Source organism: Equus quagga, chromosome 5 (genome assembly GCF_021613505.1).
Source record: "Equus quagga isolate Etosha38 chromosome 5, UCLA_HA_Equagga_1.0, whole genome shotgun sequence".
NCBI lineage: Eukaryota > Metazoa > Chordata > Mammalia > Perissodactyla > Equidae > Equus > Equus quagga.
The window spans coordinates 107,164,491-107,187,297 of NC_060271.1; the positions used below are offsets into that span (position 1 = coordinate 107,164,491).

Sequence of the window (22,807 nt, forward strand, 5' to 3'; positions counted from 1 at the left end):
TAGACCCCTTATTGTGACTACTTGAAGTAAAAAGAATTGAAAGTTGTGAATAGAACCAAATCAACATATTCTCACACATTTAATAGTTTTAATAACTTATAGGTATTTGTAAGCATCTTTCAGCAGTTTTAATCAAGACCTCCAGCAAATGAAATAATTTAGAAACTGTATTTAACTTGATCTACAAGATTATGAGATCTAATTTCTAGTTGTACGTTCTGTTAACATGATTTTAAAGGAATCTAGATAATTGATCCTAGATAAACTAGTCTGGATGTCGAGAAAAGTAACAGGTTATTCCTGTGGCCTTTCTCTTTGTGAAGGAGATAAACAACTGGTGGTGCTCCAAGATGCAGGTGGGAGCTTGCTTCCATGCTCTGCCTTTGTCTTTCTTCCCTTCGAATTCCTGTGGCCAATGATGAGTTTAAGATCAGCTAGCCAGAGTGTGCAGAGGTCAAGAAATAAGTTAATGTAAAATTTTAGTATCAATATTTTAGGAAGCCACTGATTTAGGAAGCACTAAAGCTAGCAATTCATTACAATTTCTAAAGCACTCTATGTGGTCAGAACATTTTGGGACTTTTAAAATTGACTATTTGATCTCTTTTGAAATGTAACTAATAGTTTTAGTCATTCTGACTCAAAAATTTTAATAAAGTATTTTTCCTTTGTTTTCTCAGATCCCAATTTTGTTCGGACATTTCTTACAACATACAGATCCTTTTGTAAACCTCAAGAACTACTGAGTCTTATAATAGAAAGGTCTGTCAACTTAAAATGTTTAAATTCTTTATTTCTTTTTTAATAGATTGAGCTAAGATCTTATATGTTGGAAAAGTGTTAAATGAACTTTAAATTTTAGTTCCGTAAGTACTTTTTTAAGAGATAAAATCTCTCTTAGATGACCATTTATTTTATAATAATATGTTAGCTTTGATTATTTAAACACAAAAATAGATGGAAACTCAGTATGTGAAATTTCAAATTTATAAAATTATTTAAGTTGAAGAACTATATAAAATATGTAATTTAGGCTTTGGAAATTCAAATTTTGATGATTTAGAAGTTCTGAATGGATTTTTTTCAAATATGCCACACATTGAGGAAAATGGAGCTTGTCAATGAACAAATACCGTAATCAAGAAAAGTGGTTCATCCACCCAAACAAAGAGCAGTCAACTTTTCAAGCATTACCCTTAAAAAGTAGTATGTTAGTTGATTTAGGGTGATTATACAAGCCAAAATGAAAGGCACTTGTTCTCACTGATGTATCTATCCTTAGTAATTTTTTAGAGTGCTCTCTTGATTATGCTGGCTAGTAAAAGGGTTTATAGTTTTTGTATAATTCGATATAATTAGTATTTTTATCAGTTTGTTCTGTTTTATGTTAGGTTTGAAATTCCAGAGCCTGAGCCAACAGAAGCTGATCGCATAGCTATAGAGAATGGAGATCAACCCTTGAGTGCAGAACTAAAAAGGTTTAGAAAAGAGTATATACAGCCTGTACAACTGCGGTGAGCATTAAATAAATAACTGAAGTAAATAAGTCTTTACTGAACTTCTTTTTCAGAGTTTAAGCAAATAAGGATCTTTCCCAAGCAAGGAGGAGGTAACAAGTAAAATGAGTGAAGTTAAGAGCAATTGTAGAAATTATTGTATAAGTCTTAATTAACATAGAGTTTTGAAAGTGGTAAGCCACTTATACAATTATTTAATTTGGTAAGAGTTACTCTGTTGTCATTTATACCATTCATTGTGATAAACGTTTATGTCCGAGTTCCCATGTAATTCAATTATTCTTCTGTGTTAATGCCATAGAGTATTAAATGTATGTCGGCACTGGGTAGAACACCACTTCTATGATTTTGAAAGAGATGCAGATCTTTTGCAGCGAATGGAAGAATTTATTGGAACAGTAAGAGGTATGGTTTTTTTAAGTGCCTAGTTTTATATGTAATAAAAGTACCAATATGGTGACTATCAAATGATGTCATTACTGCTCAGTGTTGTTAAGAGGTGTTATAGTGCCAGCATAACCATTTGGAAAAGTTAAAAATTTTCATCAAACATTCTGACCTACAAATTGCTCAATAATCACCCTGTTGACCCAATGTATTTTCATTTAATAAATCAACTTACTTTTTGGAATTGGATAGAAAAATCTCAACTTATGTCGTCTTTACACTTATCTGAAAGTATGCGTACCAGAGGACAATTAGGAACTGTTGTACCATTATAACAGCACTGATCGGGGTTGACTGGGCCACAATTAGGTGAATACTGCATATGTCAGAGAGGCAGCAAAGCATATTGAACTGAGAGCCGAGAAACAAGAGTTCTATTCTGAACACTGCCACTCACCAGATACATGACTTTAGGCAAAATCACTTTGATTCTTTAGACTTCAGTACCCTCATCAGTAACATGAGGAGCTAGGCTTGATGATCTCCAAAGTTTCCCTTCTAGTTAAAGATTCTGTGATTGTATAGGTCTAAGGATGTCCTAGACAAACTTGTTTCTGTTTCCATTGCACACTCTAAATGAGAATCAGAAAATAAAGGGTTAAATAATAGTACTTTCATGCATAGTACAAAACAAAGCCACATTAAAAACTCACACTAAAATAAAGGAATCACTCCTCTGCCACTGTTTGGTTTATAAAATGCAATGTTAATTAGTTTAACAGTGAATGTGTATCATCTATCCTTATAAATTTCATTTGTGTAAGATACATCTTTCTTTGGAGGATAATAAAATAATAATTTGAACAGAAGTTCAATCTCTACAAATAAATTACCTTATAATTTTATTTAGAAAAGATGTGGAAGAATATATACCAAACTGTTAACAGTGGTTACCCATACGAAGAAGAATGAGATTGGGATAGGGAAGAGGGAAACAGTAAAGGAGAACTTCCATTTTTTTATTTTGATGATTTGAACTTTTTATAGCAAAGATATATTCAGGTATCACTTGTATGATTTTAAACTATTTTTAAAACATAAAATATTAAGTAAAAAGTATTTAAATGTTATTTAAAATGTATTTCAGGTAAAGCAATGAAAAAATGGGTCGAATCCATCACTAAAATAATCCAAAGGAAAAAAATTGCAAGAGACAATGGACCAGGTCATAATATTACATTTCAGAGTTCACCTCCCACAGTTGAGTGGCATATAAGCAGACCTGGGCACATAGAGACTTTTGACCTGCTCACCTTACACCCAATAGAAATTGCTCGACAACTTACTTTACTTGAATCAGATCTGTATCGGTATGTAATTTGACATTCAAGTTGAAAAATCATCTCAAAGGACTAAATTTTTTTAATGAAATACTGCTTTCTGTCCTACAAGACTGTAATAAGACATAAATGAGATTGTATATGAAGTGTCTAGAAGGCCTTATGGGTAGAAGGCTCTTCTTTCGCTGCCTGATCCCCCTTGATCTGTCTGGTTTTACAGCTCTCCTTGTGTGCAGTCACCCCTAGCTGGTAAAGCTAGGTTTAGATCCTGGCTTTACCAATTGCTGGCTTGGTATCCTCGGGCAACTTTAACCTTCTTGTGTAACTTTTATCCCTCTGCCCCTTAGTTTGTTCAAGAGTACAATGGGGCTAATCATAGTATCTACTCCTGGGGCTGCTGTGAGGTTTAAAATAGTCAATATTAATACAGTGCTTTGCACATTGTCCAGCACAAAGTAAGGGCTCAGTAATTGTTAGCTACTGCTATTGTAGTTGTGAACTTAAATCATGGCCAGGTACAGCCTTTTTTGGTTTTTCTATATTGATATAACTACTCTCTCAAAAAATGTCTATTTCTAGTTTTAAATGAGGACTATTTAGAATCTCAAACTATTTTTTAATAACTAAATGAATAAAAGGAGCTAAATTTATAGATCTCCTTCCAACAAAGATCATAACTATTCCCAAAAATCAGGGTTAGAATCTGTTTTACTGGGGGCCGGCCCCGTGGCCGAGTGGATAAGTTTGCGCGCTCTGCCTTCGGCGGCCCAGGGTTTCGCCCGTTCGGATCCTGGGCACGGATGTGGCACCACTCATCAGGCCATGCTGAGGCGGCGTCCCATACACCACAACTAGAAGGACCCACAACTAAAAATATGCAACTATGTACTGGAGGGATTGGGGGAGAAAAAGCGGGAGGTGGGGAGAGAATCTGTTTTATTTATTTTCTAAGACTCTTTGTGGTAGGGTTTCTTCCCCCCTCCTTTAGAGGAAAAAAATTTATGAATTATGATGATTACCCTCATTTGGACTGGCTATTATTACAGATATCATTATTTAAAAGAACTAGCCCAAAATACTTTGTCATGCTAGTTGTTAAATAATATTTATAAGTGCTAGAGAAATTCCAACCTTGCCCAAAGCAAAATGCTACTATAAAGCAATGATAAAAGTAAATAAGTATATGCATAAAATATTTTTAAATCTATAGAAAAAGATGCATAATTATAATTTTTTTGTTATACCTTGTTTTCATAAACTTTTGGTATAAGAGGAAAGTTCACATGGAAGTTTAGTTTTATTTCTCTTATTTACTTAATAAAACAATATAGCAGAGGGGGAAAAATATCATGCAGAATTATGTCTTGATGATTTTAGAGCTGTACAGCCATCAGAATTAGTTGGAAGTGTGTGGACAAAAGAAGACAAAGAAATTAATTCTCCTAATCTTCTGAAAATGATCCGGCACACCACTAATCTCACTTTGTGGTTTGAGAAGTAAGTATTACTGACATTCTTACATTTCATAGCAGTCAGCTATGTTATGGATTTCACTGCAATTCTGTTTCTCTGTCTCATATCTTTTTTTGTTCCTCTATTCCTCCTTTCTTTTGCAGTGAGTGAATATTTTTCTAATGTAGCATTTTAACTTCATTAGTGATTTTTTCATTATTTTTTAGTGGTTGCCTTAGGATTTACTATATACATCTTACATGGTAAAGGGTCAGCTTCAGATTTATACTAGCTTAATTCCAGTGGTATATAAAAATGTTACTCGTGTATAGCTCTATTCCCTGTCCCCCCTTTTTGTGATATTATTGTAATATATATTAATATAATTAAAGATGAAAATCTAACAAATACATTGTTATAACTGTTGCATTACCATTTGCCATCATTTTCTTAGCCTGTTAACAGCTTTGCTCTCACCCACCTCCTTCGTGAAGTTACTGGCAATATTTTGCACATATTAGACACTTCTATATGTTATAAGCCCAACAATACATTACATACACATTATTTTATACAGTGCTTTTAAAATCAGTTAAGAGAAGAAATGAGAAGTATGCATTTATGGTGTCTTTTATAATCACATAATTACCCTTACTGGTGTTCTTTATATGGATTCATATTACCACCTGAGGTCACTTGCTTTCAGCCTGAAGAACTTCCTTTAAGTGTTTCTTGTACTGTAGGTCTGCTAGCAACAAATTCTCTCAGTTTTTGTTTATCTGGGGAAGTATTTGTTTTTGCCTTCATTTTTGAATGATAGCTTTATCTTCAAGCTGAACTATTTCTTCTGCCAGTTCAAATCTACTATTGAGCCCCTCCAGTAAATTTTTCACTTTAATTATTGTACTTTTCAATTCCAGAGTTTCCATTTGATTCCTTCTTGTCATTTGTGTCTTTATGATACTCTATTTGATGCACATTGTCATCATACCTTCCTTTTCTTTTTAAATCATGCTTTCCTGTAGTTCTGTGAGCATATTCATAATGGGTACTTTGAAATTTTTTTCTGTTAAATCTGACATCTGGTCTGTCTCAGAGGCAGTTACTGTTCTCCCTGTTTTTTCCCCACTGTATGGGTTATACATAACTGTTTCTTTGCATGCCTCATAACTTTCTGTTGGAAACTTGACATTTTAGATAATACAGTCTATTTGTCACTTAACAGTGGGGATGTGCTCTGAGAAATGAATCATTAGGCGATTTCGTCATTGTGCGAACATCATAGAGTGTACTTACACAAACCTAGACGGCATGGCCTACTACACACATAGGCTATACGGTACTGTTCTTATGGGACCACCGTTGTAGTGGTATATGCAGTCTGTTGTTGACCAAAATGTAATTATTCAGCACGTGACTATACTGCAGCCATTTGTGAGTACTGCCTTTCCGATCCCCCAGGGCTTGGTATTGTTATTGCTTGTTTATTTGTTTAGTGACTGGCTAGATTATTTTAGTGACACCTATCCCGCTGCCCCTCACTGAGATGTTAAACTGAGATGTTCATCTTCTGGGAGGTACAGATTTGGGTACGCCCACTGTCACCCTAAGGAGGCAGTGGTATAGGTAGAACTTTCTTTCAGTCCTTTCTTCATCACACCCAGCTCTTAATCTCCACTAATTGCCAGCTGATTGCTCTGTTGTTTTCAACAATTTCCTGGCGGCATGAATTGCTTTACAAACTAATCCAATCAAATTATGACTCCTTTGAAGGAATGCTTTCTGAGATCTCTGATGTTTGTTCTAACTCTAGAAGGGCTCCTCCCAACTGTCTTATTCCCTGGTTCTCTCCCGCAGACTAGTCTGCTAGCAGTTTAGGCTGTATCTTCATTAGATCCATGAATCTCCCAATTGCCTTTCACCACAACCTTCACTGTTCTGGAGAGTGCTTGGTTGGGGGTGGGTGGGGATGTGTGTGTGTGTCTGTGTCTGTGTGTCCATGTGTGCAGCCAAAGTCCTCTTGGCTTGCTTCCCTTGGCATAGAACCACTGCCTCGGGAACCAGGGAGGGGCTATCTTCCAAGTATTCTCAATGCGCCACATTGAAGGTAGAGCCTCTGTTCCACATGGGAGTTAGACAAAAGAATGGAGTCCCCATTTCTCAGCTGCACTTACCCAGGACTTAACCCCAGCAACTGGCAGCTGAAGTTCTTCTCCTCCAGGAAAGAAAGCCCTCCAGCTGGGAGCTCGGGGGATAGATAGGGAGCCCTGTGTTCTTGGCTGCAGCAGTCTGGAGTAGACTACCCACCCACTTCACCCCTCAGAGTTTCTCTGGGAGGAAGGAGGGAGAGAGAAGTCTTGGTTCAAATACCACAAACTCTTGCCTCTCTGACTGAATTTTTATAGATTTTCCCGACTAGATGTTTCTTCATTTGCTATTTGCCCTTAGAGCCATTTTCAGAGACTTTAAATGTGTGTGTATGATTTCGTCCTTGTGCAAACATCATAGAGTGTAATTATACAAACTTAGAGGTATAGCCTCTATTTGTATAGGCGATAGATAGATAGATATAAAATTTTCACTAGTTTCACTGAGGAGTGGGTAAGCAGACTGACATTACACTGTCATGTCAGAAGTCCAGAATCTCAATGCAATTTTACAGTAGGGGCCAGAGATTGGAGTTTTATGTATTGGCCATATTTTTTTCTGAGTAAATACAATATGATTACTTGACTAATATTTTATAAGGGTAATGTGAGGTTTCCACAGATCATATTGGGATTATCAAAACAAGAGACCGGTGACATAAGGGAATGACTGGCACCTGAGCTAGAATGTGGATAAAGACCTGAAAGCAATTCCTAAAGAGAAATAAGCATTCCAAGTTATTTAAAATTAGGACTTCCTTTTATTTATGTTATCACTTAGGTTCTAAAAAGTAAAACTTTAGAATTTGCCCTCTAAATGTTGCTTCCTCGTTGCTGGATTATTTAGTTAAATAATTATACTTCACTATGCAGAAGGCTTTTTCCATCATAATAATTAAAACTTATGTCTGAAAGAGGAAACATAACTGATAAGACATAGAGACTACTTTCATTTCTGTCCTATTTTTTAATAGATTACTGAGAAGAAGGCTATTTCCTGTCTTTTCCCTTTCTCTCTTTTTTTAAATTATGATATGAACACTTAACATGAGATTTACCCTCTTAACAGATTTTTTCAATGTATAATACAGTATTGTTATCTATAGGCATAATGTTGTACAGCAGATCTCTAGAAGTTATTCATCTTGCATAACTGAAATTTTATACATGTTGATTAGCAGCTTCCCATTTCTTTTTCCCTCTGCCCAGCCCCTGGCAAACACCATTCTATTCGTTGCTTCTATGAGCTTGACTATTTTAGATACCTCATATATGTAGAATCATTATTTGTCCTTCTGTGATTGGCTTATTTCACTTAGCATAGTGTCCTCAAAGTTCATCCACGTTGTCACATATTGCAGAATTTCCTTCTTTTTAAAGGCTGAATAATATTCCATTAAATGGATATACCACATTTTCTTTACCTATTCATCCATAGATGGACATTTAGGTTGTTTCCACATCTTAGCTATTGTAAACAGCACTGCAGTGAACAATGGAATGCTAATATCTCTTTGAGATCCTCATTTCAATACTTTTTGATAAATACATAGAAGTGGGATTGCTGGATCATATGTTAGTTCTATTTTCAGTTTTTTGAGGAACCTCTGTACTGTTTTCCATAGTGACTACATCATTTTGCATTCCCACCAACACTGTATGAAAGTTCTAATTTCTGCCTTTTCAGTATGAGAGCTTCTTGTTCATTTGTCACAATGGTTCTTGGCCAGGGGTATGCATTAGAATGGGGGTCACCTATGGATAAATCACCCCAGGCTTACCTAGTTTTTATAAAAGCTCTACAGGTGATCTCAGTTTATAGACCTACTTAATATCAACTGAAATAGTTAAATAAAAGACATACATAAATTATACTTGTATTATACCTTTTTAAATGTCCAGCTAACTAGTTAGCTGGAATATGATTTATTTGTAGAGATCTACCTAATGCTTTAAACACATAAATATGTTATGTTTAATTTGATAATAAGGCAAATTTATTTCGATAGTTTTGCAGTGGTTTTCTTAGTGTCAGATCAGCCTCATCAGAGAGTAATACAATCTGCAACTTTACATTTTTTTAAATGTTTAATATTGATTTATATTTATTTTTCCCATTTATGTATTCTTTTTCTTAGATTATAAGCTGTTTAATATTACCTTATTGAAAACCAAGTTTAAAATGTCTTTTTCTTTACTAAGTGATTAGAAATAAAAATTCTCTCAAATATTAGAAATAGATAATCACTAAGGAATTTTCTTTTTTTCCTGAGCATAGTACACTTCTTTTTAGCTGTTTACTAGGATATATATACTTTCCAAGATTCTTGGTATTTAAATGTAAAGTGCTTTTGTTTTCATTGACTTTTTTTTTCTTTCTAAGTAATTTTTAAAATTTTATTCTTAATTGTGGTAAAATACTTTCATTGACTTTTTAACATTACCAGACTTATCTAAGGAGTTGTTCCTAGAAATGTAGCTAATTCTACATTTCTAAGATATCAAGATATTTCTAAGACATTTCTAAGGTACATTTCTACATATCAAAGAAATTAAACATTAATCTCTAAAATCTTGCAATTAGATGAAGAACAAGAGGCACAGAATGCTTGAATTCTAGAATAAATTCCCCTCTGACACACCTGCATCTAAAAGACCAGTGTATATTCAACAAGATGTCAGACTCACCAGTTAATTCTATTGCTGAGAGAGGATGCATCAAATACAGTAGGAAAATGATTGACTGATTGACTGTACCAGTCTGGAAAACAGAAGAGCACCATGCCTGACTGTGAAAGCATTGTATTATCTTCCAGCTTCCAACTATTTACCTAAATATGTATTCTCTATAGTGACACTATAGCCACCCCTAATCTACATTATTGTATTTACTAAATTTTTTAAGTCATATTTTTGTTGGGAAAACTCCAAATTTTTAATTCACTTTTGTCTTTGATTCCCAGATGTATTGTAGAAACTGAAAACTTAGAAGAAAGAGTAGCTGTGGTGAATCGAATAATTGAGATTCTGCAAGTCTTTCAAGAGCTGAACAACTTCAATGGCGTCCTTGAGGTTGTTAGTGCTATGAACTCATCACCTGTTTACAGGCTAGACCACACGTTTGAGGTAGGTTTGTACAGGTGTTTTTTAAATGAACTTCCATTCCCTGTTCTAAGAATCAGGATTTTAACAATTATGATCTTTAATTTTTAAGTGCCTCTCTTGTCTTTTCAGTAACAGTTTAAAAGATGGAATTATCTAAATTTCGTATTGAATTTGTTGCTCTTTTTAAATTAGGCATTCTCATTAAAATACATTCACAGGTCCTAGCCTAAGTTAGAAGAAGAAAAAGCTTTCAGCACTTAATTTGTAATATATAATGTACAAATAAATGTTTATATAATTTTGTAAGGAATAACAAGATAAACTAGATTACACACACATGCACTTCTTTAAGTCTGTGCTGGAGTCCATGAAGATAGTTTCTTTGAAGCAGTATTATCATTCTTAGAATCAAACCGATACTGCTTTGTTTGGACTTTACTCTTAGCCTGTCATTTTTTGGCAAAACCTGATCCCTTTTGTAAACTTATGCTTCCTAAATATTTTTTTTTTTGTAGCAAATACCAAGTCGCCAAAAGAAAATTTTAGAAGAAGCTCATGAATTAAGTGAAGATCACTATAAGAAATATTTGGCAAAACTCAGGTCTATTAATCCACCATGTGTGCCTTTCTTTGGTGAGCATTTCTTCTTGCATTTTGTGTTTTGGGATAAAACAATACACTGATTTTCATTAAACGTGTAATATACCAGCAGAAAATACTTATTTAACAAGTACTTAGCACCTGAATCCCTTATAATTTTTCTCTGTTAGGACTTTTTAAGATCAAGCCCAATATATACATTCTACTTTTTATTTCCATCCTGGGCAGCCATTCTATATTATATAATGCTTACTTGTGTTTCTATATTCATAGAAATCATTTTATTTTAATAAACATTCTACAGAAAAGGCATGGCCATACTCATCCATATTTATAATTGTGTTTCTTAGAAACAGTCTCACATGCGTAAAAATCATAGCATATGTGCCTTTGGGCCGACACCTTCAGCACATCAAAATTTTAAGCTCTTTAACTACCCTCTTTCCCTTCTGCACCAGAGGAAGGAAGTGCCTTTTTCCTCCTTTTAAAACTGAAACATCTACCATCTGAATCTCCTCCCTTCCTGTAGGTTCCTCTCTCTTATTCCATCACTTGTTCCCTGTATTTCATATCTTCAACATCTCTTTCACACTAGTTTCTTTTTTCTGCCTGAATATATCTCTAATGATTCTTCCTCTGAATGCTTAGAAAAATTATGATCTCGAAAACACATCTGGCGTTTAGTCTTTTTAGTCTGTGGTATATTTCCTTACAGCCTTTTCTTCATCTATATCTTTTCCATATAGCTTTAAGTTTTACTGCACATAACATTGTTATGTCTTGATATTTCTTCAATTAACATATCATATTTTCCCACGTTTTTTTGCTCAGGCTTTATAACCAACCACTTTTGTATTTACTTCTAATATTTTTGTGGTACACATTGTATATAGTTGTAATTGTATGACATGTATACATTATTATTTACTTTTTTCACTTATCATATCTTAAATATATTGTCATGTTTTATTAATCTTCATAATTATCATTTGTAATGGCTGCATAATATTCCATAAAGTTGATATGACAGTTTATTTAACTATTACCCTGTGATGGACACATACATTGGTTCCAGCCCTTTTGCTTTCCTAAATAATGTTATAATGAATATCCTCATATTTATGTCTTTTTTTAATGTTTTTGAGAATATTTTCTTGAGATAGATAATCAGAAGAGAAATTATATAAAAGGTATCAGTTTTTTAACTCTTGATACATATTGCCAAGTTACTTTCTGAAAGGTATTTATGGTCATTTATTTATTTTATATTGATATTTTAATATAATATGTAATATAATATTAAATATTAATAGATATTTGTTTATCACTCATTTATTCATCAGAAGTGTATGACAAAGCAAATTTCATCCCATTATTTCTAACTTTGGGTACTTCTTTTTTTAAAAATGTTTTCATTTCTGTTATTTTCACAGATTAAAATTACTACCTATTAGTTATATTCATTTTCATTCTTTGATTACTGTGAACATTTTCTCATACATTTGTTTAATATTTGCATTCCCTCTTGTCCATGTCCTTTTTTATATCTGCTGCAAATATTTTACCAATATGCCTTTTAGTTTTTATTCTTTGACATATAGTATTTTTAAATTCTATAATCTGTCCATCTTTCCCATTATGATTTCTATTATTTCTAACCTTAAAAAGTTCTTCCAGTCTAGTAATTTCATATTCAATCATATTTTCTTCTAGTTTTATGACTTGCCTTTTAACATTATATTTAACTCTTTAGTCAAATTGTAGTCTCTTTTAGATACCATATGAAATATTCAAATTTATTTCTTCACCAAATTGTTTGTTGATCCAGGTTTATTGATTAATTCTTCTTTATTCCCATTTATATGTGGTACCTCCTTCTTTAACAAATACTCTTTCTTATTAACTTCTTATACTAATGCCCCAGTTTTAATGATTGGCACTTTATAATAAGTGATTCTCAACTGGGAGCAGTTTTTGTCCCCCAGGGAACATTTAGCAATGTCAAGAGACATTTTTTATTGTTCTAGTTGGGAGGTGCTAGAGGCATCTAGTGGATAGAGGACAGGAATGTTGCTAACATCTTACAATGCACAGGACAGCCCCCACAACAAAGAATTATTCAGTCCAAAAGGTCAGCAGGACCAAGGCTGAGAAACTCTGCTTTATAGAGTTTTCATATATAATAAAGTTGGTTCTTTAATATTTCTTCGGTATTTTCTTTGCTAATTCTGTCTCTTTATTTTTCCGAATGAACTTTATAATTTGGGGGAAGGGTAATTCCCCAAAATACAGTTGGAACAATCTGTCAATTAATTTGGAAAGAACATTTATGATATTTAGCTTTTTCCTCGGTATTTTTGGTTATGAATGGTATTCATTTTTTAATAGTCACTTACCCTTAACTCCAAGAATTTTTTTAATTTGCTTCATCTCCATTCTTGTTTTCCTGTCATTTTAGAATTGACTATATGTCTCTAGCATCCTGGTCTATTCTCCAAATGCTTTCTCTTCTATTCGGAAATAATATGCTTCTTTCATTCATTCAGAAACATTTGTTGAATGCATCTATGTGTCAGGCCCAGGGCTAGGTGTTGAGAATAGAGAGAGAAATAAAACAGTCTCATCCTCAATAAACTCCCTTGAAAGAGTAGAAAAATAAATTACATTACCATGTAGTAAATATAATAGTGTGTTGTAGAAATCCGTAAATCGAAGTGTGAGCAAAGTGCTATGGCAACCTAGAACCCTGAGCAGCCACTTTTTCCCAGAAAGGTTGGGAAAGGTGTCAGCAAAAAGGTGAACCTCACCCCTCTTCATTATTTGTGTCATAATGCTCTGCTTTCCTTCTCCCTAGAACAGCTGACTCCAGAGTAGGGTATGTAAAATGATCTATTGAAAACAATAAGCTTTAACAGTATATAATATTCAGGCCTATGTATATATTTGTACTACATTTTATATTCAAAAATTATATATATATATATAGAAGATGTATGCTTAAATATTTTTTACTGATTTAGCTGATGCTTACTGATTTTTTTACTGATTTAGTGTTGGTCAAAGTTTAGACACCACCTCTTTATTTGTTCTTCTTTTAACTAGCCATTAATTTGTCAGAAATAATTTCCAAATTTATCCTGAGCTCTCCCAAAGTGCTACTGGTAAGCATTTTCACAACTTCATTCAAATGTACTTTTAACACCTACAATATCCCGTAACTTATTATCCCCCATGTTCCCAGTGTTAGTCATTATACCACGACCCATTCCATCACCCAAGCACAAAGCTGAGAGTCTTCCTACTGCTCCATCCTCTGCCCAAACCAGGTAATCAGTTCTTATGGAGTCGACCTCTTAAATATTTATGCACTCCACTCCATCCCTGAAGACCCTAAGATAGCTCTCATCATCTCACCAGGACTACTTTTCTCCTGTCAACTGATCTTCCTGGTTCCGGTCTTAACTCCTAACCCATCTGGCTTCACAGTACAGCCAGAGTAATCCTTCCAGAATGCAGAGATGCTAATAGTCTGCTAATTACCTACTGGATAAAAATTAAGCTCTTTAACAAAAGGTTCTTTACAGCCCAGTGCAGGTGCTACTACCCACAAACTCTTCACAGTTGGGCCATCAATTTGTGACCAATATGGAAAGTTGATTTGGGCTGCCATTAAATATGTGTACTCTTTTGGACAAGTTTGTCAGACTGAACACTGAGCTAAGTGGATCATGCAACTTACTGTAGAGGAGAATATAACTGGCTGCAAGTAAAAGAGCCAACTGACAGGCAGACATGGAAAATAAAAGAGCCTGTACATTCTAGACCACACGGTAAATTTGTCTTAGGAACATATAATCAAGAATGGCCTAGGTGCTAAGAAATAGCCAGGTAACTAATATGCTTGATAACTGGATACTTTTTAGAACCAAATAGGCATTGATGTCTATCATGTTTCATTGCTGACTTGTTTACTATTGATTTTGAGTCATTTAATCTTTTCAAGAATGTGGCGCAAAATTCTAGTATTTAAAAGTATGCCTCTACCACAAAAGCATTTAGAACCACTAATCTGTGATTAGAACTAAAGTGCCTGTTACTTTGTTCATTCTCTTCCTCATCCAGTGCACAACCTGCAGTGATGGGGAAGGGATTAGGACTACTAATCCCTTGCCTATGTCTAGCTTCACATCCTGCCACTCTTCCTTCACCCCACACACCAAACCCCTGTGGTCTAGCCATACCAAACAACATGCTGTCTCTAAGTATGCTTTCTAAGCTTCATCACAGACAGAGCCTTTGGACACACTGCTGCTTTGCTTAGAATACCCTTCCACCTTATTCTACTCATTAAAATTTTGTTCATTTTCTGAGACTTATTTTAAGCATCACCTCATCTATGATGCTTTTTCTACTCCCACCAGCTCAAGCCAGAGTTAGGTACACCTCCTTTGTGCTCTCATAGCATTTTATGCATTACTTACCAAATTGTACTGTAGTAGCCCACATTCAAAGCTTTGAGTTCCTTGAGGTCAGGGACTGTCTCTTGTTCATCTTTGTATCTGCAGTATGTAATGCAGTGCTTGGCATACAGCAGACTCAGTACATGTGTGTGCAGTGAATGAACTCACATTTTCCCCAAAGCATCATAGTCAGTACTTTAGGGGAAAAGGCAGAAGCATAAGAGAACAGAGCAAGAATAGCAACAACAGCACCAACAATCACAACCATGCTAATTAATCATTTACTTTTGTCAGATCCTATTCTAAGCCTATACATAAATTTACTCATTTCTCACAGCAACCCTGCTATCCTCATTTTATAGATAAGAAAACCAAGACACAGAGAGGCTAAGCAACTGGCATGAGATCACACAAGTAGAAAGCAGCAGAGCTGGCTCCAGAACCTTTATGTAGAACAGAAATGAACTAAAGTGCTCCTGGCACCAGAGCGCTGTGTAAAGCACTAAAGTGCCCGTTACTTTGTTCATTCTCCTCATCCAGTGCACAACCTGCAGTGATGGGGAACAAGAGCTCACTTACCAGGTTGCCACTAATTCTAGAAGTACTGAAGACCAGAATATACATAAATTATGTGCAGTCCTGTGTTTGATAGGCTTGCACATCCTTGCACACTTCCATGAGTAAGCCTATCCAAACAATACTACCTCTGAATTACAAATGAGAACTTCTTGTGGGGACTCTAGAGCTGAGTAAGCAGAAAATGTGACCCTCTGAATTTAATGGTTTCCCCTTTTGCCAAAAACATGTGTTATTAAAGAGTTCCTTTAACAAAACCGTGACTTACGTCAAATAACATGTGATTTGGAGGTATGGAAAATTGGTTATTCCTCCTGAAAAATCTGTTAATTTTGTTAAACTTGGTCTTCCTTTTTCTTGGGTATTTATAAACTTAAGTCTGTCACACAAGAATTTGAAACTTACAAAAAAATTTTCTCTTGATATTTACTTAGTTTGTTGTTTTTTCATAGAATGGAAATCATTACCTTGATTCTTTGGTTATGGTGATTGAGATGGTACAATGTAACATGTCTACAATTACTGAGAAAGAAAAAAACTAGCTTTTTCCTTCTTTATTCTTGAAATAATTTCATTATATCTTCTAGGAATTTATCTAACTAATATCTTGAAAACAGAAGAAGGCAACCCTGAGGTCCTGAAAAGGCATGGAAAAGAGCTTATAAACTTTAGCAAAAGGAGGAAGGTAGCAGAAATTACAGGAGAGATCCAGCAGTACCAAAATCAGCCTTATTGTTTACGAGTAGAATCGGATATCAAAGTAAGTTAAATTATTTGAGGATACATATTTTTGATTAAGTTTATAAACCACTTGATGAAGAGCAGGTTTATTTAGTAGAGGGAAAAAAGGAAAATAAAACAAAACATTCAAATTTTCTTATGTTAAGTATTTTCTTAAATTATTATCATGATTCTCAAACTGAATTAAAAATAATATTAATAATTGTTTATTTCTTTGCATTTGTTTTAGAGGTTCTTTGAAAACTTGAATCCAATGGGAAATAGCATGGAAAAAGAATTTACAGATTATCTTTTCAACAAATCCCTAGAAATAGAACCACGAAATCCTAAGCCTCTCCCAAGATTTGTAAGCATTCATCTATTTATGTTTCTTTTACATTTATATATATTTTGCAGTTGTCATCTGTATCTGGTGATGTCATCACTACCATATGTGTTATACAGATTAGTTTTCTATAAAGGCATTCAAGGATGAAGTGTACATGTGATGGATAAAAGTAATGAATCAGTGCTTAAGAAATATGTTCAGGAATATCCCACTTGGTTCCAAATAAATGAACATTAATATTAATCTGAATAAATCTGGATATGATAGATGAAGAAATTGGGCAAATATGTGAGTTTTTATTTTTTTACAACAAGAAAATGTTAATTCAGAATGTATTTTAAGGGCAAGAAATTTGATTAATTTATACTAATTCACTTATAGCAAATACATGGACTTACAACTTTTTTAAAGTAATAACTTATTAGAACTTATAACCATGAATCATTAGCCATAAACATAATAGGTTTGGCTAAAGATACTTTTTTTGGGAAAATAAAGTTTCCATTGTTTTTTATTACTTGCCAGTGCCTGGCCAAATTTATGTACAGTATCATCACCTCACTGATCTGAGTATAATCTCTCTTATTCATAAGAAAGTCAAGAATCAAGAAGTAAACATAAATGGCTTCTAAGTAACCAAGATAAATCTCATAATGTCTATGAACTAAAGCTTATGTGATTACCTCACAAGAAATTTTCTCAAGGCCTATAACAGTTTTTTAAAAGATGAATTAAAAACAGCCAATTGGAAACAGCTATATAGTCTGCTCCAATGAGGCATGCTGATATCACTAAGAAATGATCACTCTGTAAGAAAATTCCATAAAACTAACACACACACAAATGAAAACTCAGTCACTTTAACACGTTTGTAAACAGTTCAAATGATCCTGATGGCATCACTGTATTACATAGTAAGGTATCATAATTACTAATAATGATCCTGGCTTTCCCAGCAAGGTTAAATTAGCTCAACATAGTCTGTTTAAAAAGCCATAGAAATTTACAATATATCTTGGAAAGATTTCCATCCAAAAATATTAGAATAACAAATACTCTGGTATTTATAGGACTAACACTCAGTTATTTAAAGAAATACATTCCCTAATAATTTAGATAGCCAAGGCTTTATGGAAATTGGATGTTAATGCTTTAACTTGGACACTTTGATTTGAATCATTATGTAACTTTATTAGTGGTTTATGGTTTTCCTAGATATTAGTTGAATTTTACCAGGCATATATAGAAAACTTTCCTTTCTATTATGGTGTGGTAAGTATTGTGTTTCTTTTGATATGTCTACAGCCAAAAAAATATAGCTATCCCCTAAAATCTCCTGGTGTTCGTCCATCAAACCCAAGACCAGGTACCATGAGACATCCCACACCTCTGCAGCAGGAGCCAAGGAAAATTAGTTATAGTAGGATCCCTGAAAGTGAAACAGAGAGTACAGCATCTGCACCAAATTCTCCAAGAACACCGTTAACACCTCCTCCTGCTTCTGGTGCTTCCAGTACCACAGATGTTTGCAGCGTATTTGATTCTGATCATTCGAGCCCTTTTCACTCAAGTAGGTGCTAAAATTTTGTTTTAAAGTAATTGTTAGTATTATATGTGCTACAAGTAAAAAGGAATCTGTATAACTTTTTTATTTTTTGTATATTTGTAGACAAATCAAAGACCATTTCAAAAGATATTATTATGAGGTTGGTCCCATGACATAGTGGTTAAGTTCAGTACACTCTGCTTCAGTGGCCCAGGTTCGTGGTTTCAGATCCCAAGCATGGACCTACACCTCTTGTCAGCCATGCTGTGGTGGCATCCCACATATAAAAAAGAGGAAGATTGGCAACAGATGTTAGCTCAGGGCCAATCTTCCTCAGCAAAGAAAAATATATATATTATTATAAAAATATAAAACATTCTAAACCCCAACTTATAATTTTTTGAAAATCTGTTGAAAACCTCTCTTTAAATTTATTATACTTTACTAAAAAGCTTGGTGATGAAATTGGCAATTTAAACTTCATTTGAGCATTTGTTTTTGATTGGTGAATTTAAAATGCATCCTTAATATCCAGAGGAAACAAAGATGACTCCTAAAATCTGCAAGGAATGTCAGTCCAGTGCCTCCAAAATTATTGTATTTGAATACTGCTCAGAGTACACCATTCCCCTCCCACCAAACTGTAGTTTCTAATTGTGCAATGCATCAAATTCAAGCTCCTCCTTAACCCTTTCTCAGTCTATGCCATCCAGCAGATGGTATATGGTGCCTGCTAATAAACTGCCTCTGCTTTCAAGCCCAGCCATACAGATTTCACAGATTGCGTACTATTGCTCATCCTTTTCTTATCTCTAGATCAGTGCTGTCCAGGAGAAATATAATGTGAGCCACACATGTAACTTTAAATGTTCTTATAACCATGATAAAAAAAGCAAAAAGAATTAGGTGAAATTAACTTTAATATATTTTATTTAACCCAGTATATGCAAAATATTGCCATTTCAATATGAAAATTAATATAAAAATTTATTAATGAGATATTTTACATTCTCTTTTTTGTTCTAAATCTTCAAAATCCAGTATGCATTTTACACTTACAGCGCATCTCACTTCGGACTAGCCACATTCAAATGCTTAATAACCATATGTGGCTAGTGGCTACCAAACTGCACAGCTCAGCCCTAGCCCCTTGAAGAGGCTACCTTTTATATCTAGATCACCTTACTTCCACTAATTTCCTAATCAGTTTCATGTGGAACTTGAAAGCTCTAGTAAGAACACATAACCTTTTTTCATGTGTTCGTTATTAATTCAAAACTTGAGTCCACTCACCTTTAACTCTCTCACAACCACTTCCCATGCTCTTTCCATTGGTTGTTTTAGCTCAATGTACAGATCAAGTTCTACCCTAGTATTTGACAGAAAAGAATCCAATACTGAGAGGCAATGTGACATTACTGTGGGGGAGGAGGTTGAGAAGCACTTACCTAGGAGTTAGAGTCCTGGTTTCTCATCCTAGTCTGCTAGTGAGCTTTCTGGTTTTATAAAAATACATTTACTGTGCCTTCTGAGGATCAAACTAGATTTTTAAGCTTTCTTCCAACTCAGAGAATCTAACTTTTTAACAAAAATCAACTTAAAATTATTCTTTGGAGGTATATGATTTTGAGATGTGGTCCAGAATCCTATTTATTTTTTCCTCTGTTATACATACATTTGTAGTTTGTCTTGTCTTGTTACCACCTAAAGTGCATTTGTTTTGAGAGTTACTACATCTTGCTTTATTTGGCTTCTGAGGATAATGGAGTCATGTTACACATGTAGTAAGCTATCAGGATGTTTTTGATGATAAGTTCAAATAAACACCAGGTAAAAAAATTCCCATTTATTCTACCCAACTCATCAATCCCCTAAATTAAGTAATAAAATAAAACCAGCACTTTTTGTTGTCTACCTGACCTAAAATCATTATTTAATCTGACCCATTTAACTGTTTACAGGGTTTTTTCCTAGAGCAGATGGTTATGGTCTATATTATAAAAATTCCCACATAAGTAAATTATTGAAATCATGTGAAAACCATCAACTGCAAATTCTACTTCTCTTAGTTTAAGAAGTAGCTAAAAATAAAAGAAGTGGAAAACCAGGAGATAAGCACCATCACATTCCCTACTAGTGGAAGAAGGAATCATTTTGGAATGCAGTCCTCTCGATAAGTGCCTTATCATATGTGGCAGTGGAATAACATTAGCTTAAATAGCTGGATTAGTGGAGAAACCATTGTTCCAGGAGTTAGACTTTGTAATCTTAGCTTTGAGGGTTTTCTCAATTTCTCTTTCTTTGTGATAAAGAAAACTCGTATTACTATTTCCTTTGCTCTTAGAAAAACTGAAAATAACTGATTTTGAAATCAAATAAACCAGCATAATATAAAACCATCTGTATGCTCAATTAGTCCCTTACTTAAAACTTCTCAGTAGCCTATGTGTATTAAAGGTCCTCATCTGCTTTTGACCCCACTTCTGCTAACAGATCTGCTAGTGCTGTGGGGCGGTCACCAGAGTGCCCAACTTTCTACCCACTGTGTTGCCACCAGAGCGAACACCTACTTCCATGTGTCTCCCTCAGGGCCTGGCAGGAAAGAGCTGCTGTGCCTAAATTCTTAGATTATCTGAACATATTCCACTCAATAGAAAGCAGAAGAAAGTCCCATTGCTCAAGTTTTTCAAACACCGAAGTTTGACTAGAATTTTTGATTAGTTATAATAGTATTTGTTTGCTTCTTATAGTTTTTTTCATGATAATTTACTTTAAAACCAATAATTAATTTATTCAGCCAGTATCTGTTGCATATCTCACTCCTTGCGAAGCACTTACACATCTTCTCTGGTAAAGCTTGAAGTGTTACTGAGAGATGAAAATAACCCTAGTACAAAGAAATTCATAGTTAAATGCTTAACCATTGTTAAATGCTATCATTCTTTTTGTACTATGGTTATTTTTCATCTCTCAGTAAGACTGCAAGCTTTACCAGAGAAGATGTGTAAGTGCTTAGCAAAATGCTAAATGAGTGGTGAAGACATAAATGCTGTAGAAGTGTACACAAAGATGACCACAGAATGGGCAAGAATGGTCATGGAGAGCTTTTGGTGAAGACAGGGATGGGAAGAAACTGGCCACCTACTTAGTGTTGCTACATACACCCTCACATTCAGAGCCCTGCTCCATACCTTGCCCTGGCCAGATCCACCTCTAAGTGCTGATGACAGTGGCTGGGAAAAGGGGAAAGACCACCCAGCTCTCTGCTTTGTTTCTGCTGCTACAGCAAGAACGGGAAGAGGATGAAGTGTTCTTGATAGCTTCTGGTTTGAAAGGTTGCCTGTTTGAAAGGTTGCCTGGTCGTAAAGGGGAACCAAGGTCTGACCTGGTCTGTGCTACATATGAGTTTTAGCTCTGTCCCTTAGTGTAGGGGAAGTATTCTAAGCATTTCAAGCTGGAATGCAAGGCTTTTCTTCATAGAAGAATGCTGTAGGTGATTCATTTCTCATCTCAAATATATTTGCATTTAACAGGCTTTTGTGAGTTTAAGAAGTTATTCATGATTTATATATTTTTTTCTATAGGAAAATGGTTGTTCCTTTCAAGAATGACTCATTTATAAATTGAAGAGTATCTTCAGCAGTGGTTTCAATGCTGACTGTACATTATAATCCCCTGGGGAACTTTAAAAAAAATACCTATGCCCAGCCCACACTTGAATTAGACTGGCATTGGCACCTGGGATTCAGCATTTTTTAAAAGCTCCCCAGGGGATTCTAATGTGCAACCAAGATTGAGAACCACTGATCTGTTGTCTAGGATTTGTACTTAACAAATTAATATTACTTTTTTAATTAATTGGATTTCACTCCTAAGTCATCAATAAATTTGTTCAGTACCTAGCTGATAAGAATTTCTAGTATATATTTCTTGATTAGAACATGTATAATTCTAAGAGATTTTCCAGGCAGTGAAACCAAGCAATTCATTTAAAGTGACAAATCAGAAAAAGTGCCCCAAATTTACCAAATACTTGAATCTAAGCCTGTGCTGTATATGCATATGATCAAAGCCAAGTCTGTCTGTGTGCACGTGTGTGTTCAGTGTATGCAGAGGTCTGATCGTTCTTTCTAAAAGCCTGCAGTTTCTAGCTGTCATGAGCTTTGTGTTTTGATTTTATTCCTATATTGTAGAGCATACTACCATGTTCTTGAGGCATATTTATCTCCTTTCCAGGAAAAGTGGAAAATAGATAAGTAGGTAAACACTAGAGCTGGATACTCCCTTAACCCCCGTTATGTCTTAGGTGCCTAATAAATAGAGAAGAGAATCATTGACAGAGCAAGAGCTTCATTTAATATCAAAGTATAAAAATGAATTTTAATCTTCTGCAAGGTAACTTATTAGAATTAGCTAGGTTGCGACCCTTAGTTACCATAGCCTCTAAGGAGATAATGGGATAAACTATTTGAAATTGGGGCTGTCTGGGAAATAAGATCACTGTATTAAAATTAGTCAAATTAGTAGTCTTGCCCACTGAACCTGGAATGTAAAATTATCCTCATTCTGACCAAAGAAGCTGGAAAAAACAATGGTCGAAATTATTTG

At 34.5% G+C, this 22,807-nt stretch overlaps 1 protein-coding gene across 2 annotated transcripts in view; it reads left to right on the plus strand.

Moving 5' to 3' along the window:
• Positions 1-22,807, plus strand: part of SOS1 (SOS Ras/Rac guanine nucleotide exchange factor 1) — a 147,358-nt gene that overhangs the window by 115,806 nt on the left and 8,745 nt on the right. For both annotated transcript variants that reach the window (XM_046660829.1, XM_046660830.1), the window contains exons 11-20: positions 681-762; positions 1,392-1,514; positions 1,819-1,922; positions 3,052-3,274; positions 4,622-4,741; positions 9,807-9,969; positions 10,464-10,581; positions 16,172-16,344; positions 16,555-16,671; positions 17,959-18,223. In XM_046660829.1, coding sequence (XP_046516785.1) covers positions 681-762; positions 1,392-1,514; positions 1,819-1,922; positions 3,052-3,274; positions 4,622-4,741; positions 9,807-9,969; positions 10,464-10,581; positions 16,172-16,344; positions 16,555-16,671; positions 17,959-18,223 — 1,488 coding nt within the window. The remainder of the gene's footprint in view (positions 1-680; positions 763-1,391; positions 1,515-1,818; positions 1,923-3,051; positions 3,275-4,621; positions 4,742-9,806; positions 9,970-10,463; positions 10,582-16,171; positions 16,345-16,554; positions 16,672-17,958; positions 18,224-22,807) is intronic.